The sequence below is a fragment of the Corvus brachyrhynchos genome, unplaced genomic scaffold, assembly GCF_000691975.1.
Source record: "Corvus brachyrhynchos isolate BGI_N302 unplaced genomic scaffold, ASM69197v1 scaffold310, whole genome shotgun sequence".
Lineage (NCBI taxonomy): Eukaryota > Metazoa > Chordata > Aves > Passeriformes > Corvidae > Corvus > Corvus brachyrhynchos.
The window spans coordinates 1,381,509-1,391,743 of NW_008236213.1; the positions used below are offsets into that span (position 1 = coordinate 1,381,509).

At 39.2% G+C, this 10,235-nt stretch overlaps 1 protein-coding gene across 3 annotated transcripts in view; it reads left to right on the forward strand.

Annotated features, from left to right (window-relative positions):
• Positions 1-204: 204 nt before the first annotated feature.
• DEPDC1B (DEP domain containing 1B) overlaps positions 205-10,235 on the forward strand; it is a 19,789-nt gene continuing 9,758 nt past the window's right edge. The window contains exons 1-4 of one of the 3 annotated variants that reach the window (XM_017743958.1): positions 205-532; positions 4,384-4,519; positions 6,741-6,868; positions 9,577-9,707. In XM_017743958.1, the coding sequence (XP_017599447.1) occupies positions 4,517-4,519; positions 6,741-6,868; positions 9,577-9,707 (262 nt within the window). In that variant the 5' untranslated portion in view covers positions 205-532; positions 4,384-4,516. The other 2 variants (XM_017743963.1, XM_017743951.1) reach the window with 2 other exon arrangements.

The following is a 10,235-nucleotide window of genomic DNA, read 5'->3' on the forward strand; positions in this document are numbered from 1 at the left end:
CCCGGTAAAACCTAAGGGAGGCTAAAGACGTATCCGTAGATCCGCAGGTAGTATGGGGCTCTAAATATTTCAGCCTCCTAAACTTGGTGTTTGTTTTCGGGTCTCGACAGTTTAAATCCTGGGCTGAGGTTTCGATGTTCTTGTAAGGCAGACGGTCAAAAAGAGTGTAGTTCTGCTTGCAGAGTTGGCTGCGTTCTGATCGCGCTGCGGAAGGAAAACATGGGAGAAGAGCTCCCGTAATGATTTGCTTTGTTCTCCTTCCCTAGTGGAACGAGATAATCGAGCTCTTCCGTGCTGGGATGCCCTTACGGAAGCATCGCTGTCGTTTCAAGAGCTACGAGCGCTGCTTCAAAGCCTCGGAGGCAGTGGACTGTTTGCATGAGCTACTTGGCTCTAACCAAAACTTTGGCCCAGAAGTGACTCGTGATCAAACGGTTAAGCTGCTTAAAAAATTCCTGAAAAATCATGTTATCGAAGATATTAAAGGAAGGTGAGGAAAAGAGGACTTTGAAGACGATGGCCATTTATATCGGTAAGCCTGTATAGGGTGATAGAAAAATTTTGGTTTTTTGGAAACAGGGTGTAAAAACTCTTGCTCACGTCTTACAAGTATTTTTGTAGAATGTCTCTGAAAAGGTGTTGACATGTTTTTCCCCCTTTCTTTTAAAGACTTTAATTTTCTTAGTAACGGGTAACTGTCATGATTTAATGTTTGACTTCAGTTTTCTTGTCTGTTTTGAAATATTTTTGGAGGTCACTTTTATTCAGTTACACTCTTTGAATATCAACAAAAGCTTTTGCAGCTTTCACAAGGCGTCGAGTTCTGATTGCTGATGGCAGACATCAGGTTTGTTGGTACTGGAAGCGTGCATATCAAGACATATAGGTGGAAGTGAGAATGCCATTGATCATCCAGCTCCAGTTGTCCTCCTTCTCTCCCAACCCCCTGGCTGTTTTGGTTGCTGTCTCCACCTCTTCTGAGAGAAGAGAGAGGCCCTCTGAATCTAAGACATTTATAATGTAATTTTTTTATGCTTCTTGGTTTGTAGATGGACAAGAGACAAAGCTTATTTGCTTATCCTCAAGGATGGTTGCTTAATTATCCCTGTTTAGCATCTCAACTGATGGCTTGCTAACTGGGGAGAAGAAATTTCTTTGTAATAAATGCTTAGCATTACTGGACTGGATTCTTTGACCTCTTGTGACCTCAGTTAAGATTTGGGTGTCCAGAGTCTGCAGGTTCTGAATTTGTACTGTCTTCTAGTGTCCTGTTTGGTGCAAAAGTATTATAAAGATGACCATTACTTTAAGTATGGAATTGTAACTTTTTTCATGGTGAGCCTTCTTTTGAGGAAATGGGAGTTCTCTTCATGCAAATCATTACGGAAAATAGGTTAGCAATAAGTTTATGCTTCTACTTATTCTAGCTATTATTATATATGTAAATTTTACATATTAATTTTTAGGTGATGATTTCTTAATATTCTTTTTGGGAAAATAGATATTACTGAATTCCCACTTGCTATGTATGAAGTCAATTTTTTCATTTTGCTTTATTGCTCTTTTGCTCTTTTTTTCTGGGCATTAACTCTTGTCTGAAAATTTAATATGGGTTTTGATAACTGCTGGTGTTATGCTATATTTCTTTGGTCTGGTTTGGCCATGTTTGTGTGGCTGTGGGGGTTTTTGTTTATTTTGCATTTGCACGAGTATATATTCAAATTATTTTGATCTTTCATTTCTTTGTATTTGCAGTCATGACTTTACTGAGCTGCAGGCTGTGGAAGAAAGGCTGGGTGAAATATTTATGTTCTTTTTATTTTCCAGGTGGTCTATGTAATGATCTGCTATTGGACAAGAGAACTCTTTTGTTATATATTTTGTTGTGATGTTCTTTCTCCCCCTCCCAATGAAAAGATAACTAAGTTACTAGTTGAAACTTTTCTATTAAAACTGCATACTTTTCATGCATCTTGAACTGGAGCCAGCTTTTTCCTCACTGGGCTTGGTGCATAAATAAGCTATGTACGTTACTCGCGGCTTTAAGTATCAAAACATGCTTCTCTCCTATTTAAGTAGCTAAACATTTGTTTTTCAGCCTATTTTATTCATGTATCCAATGTCCTGGCAGCTCCCTCTGGTGGACTTTCCTAATACTATGTGTAAAATACAGTGTTTTTTCTCCTCATCGTGCTGATGGAGGTAGTGGTACGAGTCAGTTCTACTGACGGTGCTTACTCTGGAAATACTGACATGGTTCATACCTTCTGTATAAATTTGTATTAATAGACTGTGGTTCACAGTTGTGTCATTCATTAACTTCACATGTAAGTATAGCTGTCTGCTCTTGTTTGTCCACAGAGTATGCAAAAGAAATGTTGCCAAAAGTTGATTTGCGTGAGAGTATTTGGCAAGTATTAAATGTGAAGATGAGATCTAATGTGGCTTCTAAATATAGCAAAGACTTAACTGTGTGTCCTGACTTACTGGCTCAGTTGAGTCTACAGTAATGAATGAGAAGTTACAGTTTTGGAAGCTGTTGGGCTTTACACTTTTTTTTTTAATCTAAGCCATTCTATTAAAAGCAAAAGGGTTAGTACTCTTGCAGTGATAGCAATCTTTTGGAAATTCAGCAGTAATACTTGTTATATCATGGACATCAATGTTAGTTGACCTTGTTCAGTATCCTTTGTTCTGGACACACAGAGGTATCTCTATTTCCTCTTTTTATAAACTCCCCAAACTAGTGTTGCTGGCGATAAACAATTCTGATCTTGAGGTATCAGCCTTGGAGTGCTCCTCAGTTCTTTGCTTTGAGTAATGTTAATCTGTCTCCATCTAGATGTTCCTGTAGTACTACCTGAGAAAGGGGAATGTACCTCCTTTTTCTGCTTGTGAGAACTTTTTCTTTTACTGGTTGGTTGCAAATCAGGGCAGCAAATGACAGAAAGCTAAAACTTGTGAAGACCTGGAAAAGAAACAGGAAACTGCTGAGAATAGTGTAAGGCAAAGGAAAAAGTCTGCAGATATGTGGGTATGTTTTATTTTAATATTAAACTCTTAAGAAATAATATCTGAAAAATGGTGGAGAACACTCAACAGCTGAACATCTGCCATCTAATCTGGCTTACTTTTAGAAAAACAGAGTAAATCTTGCAGGATTAGTGTGAGGTGCTTGCTGCTAGTTCTGAGAGTTTGTCTGATGGAAGTGATCTCTGTGTTGCAGATGTGCTGTTGAATAGCACTGTGGAATGTGCTCTGTATGTGTGGTCAGAACAATTAATGTGTTTAACCCATGCAGTGTAACAGTAGTGGACTAACCAAACTGCAATATAAATTTAAATTAAAAACTTATTAAGTATTTGAAGTGCCTTTAGAGGACGGGGTGACATTTTGGAGAAACTTGATTTCTCAAGCGTAACTTTCTGGTAGGATATGTATGCATGCTATCCAGCAGTGTACAAGCTCTTGTTGCAAAGTCACAGACATATCTGTCTTTTACTGTCTGATTTAAAAGAGTGAGTGAGGCTTAAGCAGTTCTTTGACACATCAGGAATCTCAGCATCTAAAACCTGGGAGTGAAAGTAGACAAGATTGGATCTGGGCCAGTCTGAAGAGGTGTTGCTATCTGACTGATTTGTCTTACTGATATGCTGTCATTAATTCCTTTGTACATGCTCTGACCTAAGCTTAGCAGTAATTTGATTCTGGTCAAGCTGGATAGTTTGTTTTCCTTCTTTTCCACAAGGGCTGGTTTAGGGCTTATTTCTGCTGATTTCTTCAAGGCACTTCTTGAAATGCCTTAAGAAGCCAAATAGTTACCTGCAAAACCAGCTGGAAAAAGACTTCAGAAGAGAACTGCAGAATATGATCTTCACACAGAAAGCATGTAAACACAGAAGAGCCTGGTAATGTGGACAAAACTTTGTGTGGACACTTGCATGCACTCTTAACTAAATCCGAGTGTTAGTCATGCAACTTAACTATGTAGCTTTGCTTTAGGAAATGCATGCTAACAATGCACTTGATATGGGGGAAAACATACCCACAGCTTTTTCAGCAGAATCAACATCTTCTAGTGAAGACCTCTGTCATTGTGTGTAGACAGCAGGTGCTCTATGAGATGCACTGGGATACCAGACATTCACTATGTCATGGGAAGTACAAAGGAACTGGACTGTTCTGGAGCAGCAAGGAGGCCAAACAAGACACTTCATGATGTTTTACATACCATGTAACACCAGTCTACGGGGAAATAAGTTGGGCTGTGAATGTCCAAAGCATTTGTTGTATTTTTGCATGTGAAGGCTGACGACAGTTTTGCATTGGTAAATAGGGATTAGGTTGGCATTCAGAGATTTTAAAAATGTTCTTTAATTGTAGATTTCCTCCTTCCTCACCACTGAAGTCATATCCAAAGAAACCTTCATGTGGAAAGGAAGTAATTAAATTTCCAGACTGGAATGAACCGAAAGCTGGCACTTCTCAAGAATATATCCCAGTGAAATCCATCACAATGGTAAGGGACCCAGTTTTTATTCCCCCAGACAAAAATGTATTTGGAAAGCAAAACTGAACTAATGACCTCTATGGTGTGTCACAAAATACTTGGTTATAAAATTAAATGCTAAATACTTTTATTTTAAACTTCTGTGAAGTAAAGTTGTTCTTACAATTTGCTGGAGAAGTAGGCTTTGAGTGTTCTTTCTGCTACACATTGTAATTTCCTGAGCAATCTGGGTTCAGCATGGGTATATTTTCCCATAGTTCATTCCAGTTTGCTCAAATTCCAACAGGGCATTTATTATATTACAAGACAAAATAGTCACACTGTAACTTTATTTGGACACTTCATGCATGAGAGTATATACAGTATTACAGCCTTCCTAGCTGCAATAAGGCTGTTAGTGACTCATATTCCTTTTTCAAAAGGAATATGTTTTGCCTAAGGAGAAGTGGTCCTGATTTTTCAGTTATCCTTTGTAAGCTTGGAAAATCATCCTGCTTCATTCTTATCTGGGTTGATTCAGCCTTCATAAAGTTGTTGAAAAAACTTGCTGTTATTAGTAAACCAAAATGGTATCAACTCTGGTCACCTAGACAGAGAAAAAGGCTAGGCTTCTGGAGTTAGGTATATTCTAAGCCCTTCCTTCAGTGTATCTTATATGTGTGTGTTCTCATAATTTGTGAAACTCGGGATTTCTGTGATGATTTTTGCCTTTTTATTACTGCCCTTCAGAGCAGGACACTGGCCTTGGATTTCTTGATGAACCATAGTCTATTTGGAAAAGTAGCTCCTACCAGTTTGCTGGACATCTAAGTGTTCTGAATGAATGGTTATTCCATATTAACAATCCAACTATGTGCAAATCGTGTGCACTCCTCATGTACAACATGCTTCTGAAGGGGAGGAACATGGTCCTTAGAACTTCAGTAGTAGGTAGAAGATTAAGATAGAAGAAAAGAGATGATGCCAAAGACAAGAGAATAAAGGATTTTAGATACTGAGCAAGTAGCTGTTGAAGGTGTAATATGTTACAGCCTCCAACTGTGCTTTAAATTTCTATCCAGGCATCCTGGCCTGATAAGAATTAGCAAAAGTCTGCCTCTGCATCTGACTCAGATGCAACAGCATAGAGTTTGTCATAGCTCAAAATCTCTTCTGTTGGCAGTTTGGATTAATACAGTGGACTGTAAGTGGAAGAAACTGAGGCAAAGGTATTAGCTTCTTTCTGATACCTCTTTTATAGTTAGGTCTTGCTTCCACTGGAATGCTGAAGTAGGTGGATAGCTGAAAATGGTGGTACCTTTAATTGCTTCATCATCAGTCTGAGCACTTACTGGCTATGTGTCAACTGATGAGCATGGGTCTGTGTCAGGAAATACTGACGTAGAAGACCACGCTCTTAATTTCAGAGGGTGCTATTTGCTTCCAACTAATGCTAGTCTAGTCTGTCATGGAATGACAGACAATTAGTGCTTGGAGAAATTTAAGTGCATTCCTGGAGTACATTTTGTGGTTTGGTTGTGATCACAAGGAATACTTTTAATGTCCTTTAGCACTGCTCTGTAGTGTAAATCAAAGAACTGGAATGATTAGGAGTTTTGCCTTGAGAATGCTGCTGATATAAGCTGCAGCGTATGTCCACCCATTGATACCTTGATGACCATCTTCAAGCATCAAACTTGGATGTGAAGGTTGCATAAATGATAGTGGTCTTCTGCATTCTCAGCTTTACTTTACACTGTTATAATGGTGGACTAGATCTGATGGGTGCCCTCAGATGTAGCTACTTGCTTTTACTTTTTTATGTAGAGAACTTGTTATTGAACTTAATGTTTAGTAATTTTCAGTATATGTTGAACAAGGATGAATTGTTTAAAATTTTTTGGTATCTCATCTTAAAATTGTCCAATAACTTTTCCATAAACAGATGTTTAATCTCAAAATGGTAGATGAACTGATTTTAATGATGGATTGAATTTGAATTTAGGATTAAAGGCCACTGACTCCTGAACTTTAATGGCTATTCTGACACTCATAATATTTATTTCAGCTTTGGACAAGTTATGGAACTGAGAAAAGATGTGTGTACAAGACTGAGAAAAGTGATTAATTTCTCTGAAACACAAACACTTACTGGAATTTAGGAACACTTGCAATGCTATACTATAAGTGTTTTATACTGTTTAACACTTGAAAAGTCACCAGTTAATGAGGAGAGTTTTTCTGATTTCAGAACTCTGAGATGTGGTACAAGCGACACAGTATAGCTATCGGGGAAGTACCAGCATGCAAACTAGTGTTCCACAGAGAGCTAACACAAACAAATATAGAAGAGATATGGAAATCTATGACTTTGTCACGGTGAGTATACTTGTGAGTCATTTGCTGCTGTAGTAAAACTGTCTACTAGGTAATAGTCTTGTCTGTCTTTCTGGTAATACTTGTAATTTCACCCACTCACTTTTCATCCCTGCCTTCAAAGCCTTGGTGTCTAGACTAACTCTACCACTTGTTATTTGGCTAACAAATTCAGCAGGTAAAGTCTGCAAAAAAAACTTTACTGTGCTTAGTACCTTTTGACTTTTGCTTGCTGTTTTATACAAGTCTTTGTTGTGTGGGCTTTGTCTTGTTTAATCACTTTTTTTCACTGTCTCTTTTTCTTGTTGCTATGAAATAGAAGCACTTATGTAGAAGTGCTGTGAAACCTTTCAATGGCGAGTATGATACTTTGTATGAGATAAATGGTTGTGTGTATGTATGAGATAAATGTTGAGATTCAGACATTCTTTACTATATTCAAAAGGAATATCCTATGCAAAGTTAAAGTCATTGCTTTGGACTATTTCTGCAGAGGAAAAAAATAATATACATTAGCTGATACTACAAGCATAGCTGAGGTGTTACTAATGATCACCTTACTGTAAACCTAGCACATTATCTGCATGTAATGAATGCACTCAGTGCTGAGGCAAGCAGCTTTGGTGACAGCATGATGGGCAGCAGAGCGCTTTAGTGCATGTGTACTCCTGGGTTTCCTGAACCAAGGAAACCTGAGGGGAGTGGAGAGAGCCTCTGGTGGTAGCCTGGAGCTCACATGGTAGCAGCTGAAAGGACCTGGGCAGTGGGACCAGGGGCAGGGGTGGCCCAGCCACTCCTTCACATAAAGGCCCCTATAGAGCTCTATCAACCAAAACAACAGGGTGGGCAAACAGAGTTGGCACAGCAGATTGTATGGAAGGGTGCTGAAACCCAGCCAGCTTGATCAGGGAGCAATGGTATTCATCTGGCAGAAAGCCATGGCCTCTCTAAGTTTGATAATGGACGCTGAGACTCCCAGAACTCTGTGTTGGAAGAGTATGACTGTGGGAATGGGGAAACTCACAGCTGACCCTGAATTTGTTTGAAACTTTCTGTTCCTGCTGGACGCGCTTTAATCTATGAAGCCCAGTGGGATTCATCCCAGGGTACCGAAAGAGCTGGATGATATTATTGCAGGATCTCTCTCAATTTTTTTCATTTATCTTGGGAGTCTGGAGAGGCCCCAGTTATCTCAGTTTTAAGAAAGCAAAGAACAAAGACCCTGGTAATTACAGGCCTGTCAGTCTCACTTCAGTGCTGGTAAAATTATGGAAAAGGTTGTTCTGGGAGTTAATAAAAAACATTTGAGAGACACACAGTTATTGGTCATAGCCAGCATAGTTTCAGAAGAGGAAAGTACTGCTTAACCAAGTCAATTTTCTTTATGGCAAGGTCACCCGTCTAGTTGACCAAGGGAAGCCAGTTGATGTGGTTGTTTTGGATTTAGCAAAGCTTTTGATACTGTCTCTCACAGTATCCTTCTAGGTGAACTGTCCAGCATACAGCTAGATGAGTCCATAATACTGTTGAGCAACTGGCTCATGGGTCAGGCACAAAGGATTGTAGTAAATGTGGTTGTCTCTGGTGAGCAGTCATCAGTGTGGTTCTGCAGAGCTCCATTCTAGGACCAATGCCCTTTCATGTTTTTATAAATGATTTGGATGCAGGAATTGAATGTACACTAAGTTTGCCGATGATACTAGGTTAGAAGGAGCTTTGGACTCCTACAAGGGTAGACACGGTCTGCAGTGAGATCTGGATAGAGCAAAGAGCTGTACAGTCACCAAAAGCTTTGAGGAAGCTGAGCCTCATTGAAGCCTACCATTTCCAGAGAGGCAGCGAGGGGAGATGTGGAAGATCTCTGGTGACCAGCAACAGGACACAAGGAGGTGGAATCAAGTGGTGTCTGGGGAAGTTTAGACTCCACATTAGGAAAAGGTTCTTCACTCAGAGGGTGACTGGGCACTGGAACAGCCTCCCTGGGGAAGTGGTCACAGCACCAAGCCTGAGAGAGTTCAAGAAGCATGTTGGCAGTGCTTTTAGTTATATGGTATAGTTTTAGGTGTTAAAACTACTAAACCTTTTCTAGGTACTAAAAAGAAACTTTTTGAGGGCTATGAAAATCATGAAGGGTTTAGAGGGAAAGACATAAGGAGTGGTTGAAGTTTCCTGATTTCTTTAATCTGGAGAAGAGGAGGCTGAAGGGGACATTGCAGTGCGATCTGTGATGGGAAGTGGAGGAAAAGGAAAATAGAATGGTCTTTTCTCTGTGGTGACCAGTGACGGGACTGAGGGAACAGACTGAAGTTGTGTCAGGGGAGGTTTGGGTTGGATATTAGGAAAAGATTCCTCATCCAGAGGGAGGTTGGGCACTGGAACAGGCTCCTCAGGGAAGTGGCCACAGCGCCTAAGCCTGACAGAGTTCAGGAAGTATTTGGACAATGCTCTCAGGCACATGGTATAATTTTTGGGGTTGAGCTGTGCAGGGCCAGGATTTGATCTTTGTTGGTCCCTTCCAGTTTATGATATTCTATGAATCTAGGCAGAGAGCAGCAGTTGTACTCAATGATCCTTATGGCTGCCATCCAACTGCAGATATTCTGTATGAAATGGAGGTCTCTTTTTTTTTTTCCAAATTGTGTCCTAATACTTCATGTTTGCCTTTTCCAGATTAAATGATGTATGAATTATGTGTTTATGTATTTTTGCAGATTACAGAAGGTCTTGGGTTTGGATTCTCTGGATGAAGTGTTAGATGCAAAACTTGTGAATTCAAAACATATAGTTCAAAATGTTTACAATGTCAATAAGCAAGGCATTGTCACTTTAGAAGACAAATCAAGTGAGTATTTAAGAAATTTTCATTTAATTTTTCTTATATTGTGATCTACTGGGATTTAAGTATTAGTTCTAGTCTACACTAACCTGTTGCGTCTTTATACTTTTGTGACCACATCTATAAAAACCAGAGTTTTTACAAAGTAAAATGCTATTGTTCTCCTCTGACATCTCAATAGTAACAGGCAGGGTTTATTCCATATTTATTGTCTTAAACATATTCTGGCTTTAGTAGGGTTGAAAAATGAATATGAAACAGCAGGAACTTTTTACCATTTCATAAATACAGGGTTATTATTCACTTCAAGGTAACTTTCTCAGCTCTACTCTTTTGGCTGCCTGAACTGGAGTGTTTAAATGAAGAAAAAATGTATTAAAAATTGTGAGAGAACAAAAATGTACATTGAGAGAGTTTTGAATTTTCAGTCAATGTGTTTTGAAGATAGTACCATATTTAAAATTGTTTTGCACATCAGGGAGAAAATAAAGCGTCTTTCCTGCTCTGATATATCACAGTGTTATTGCTTCCATG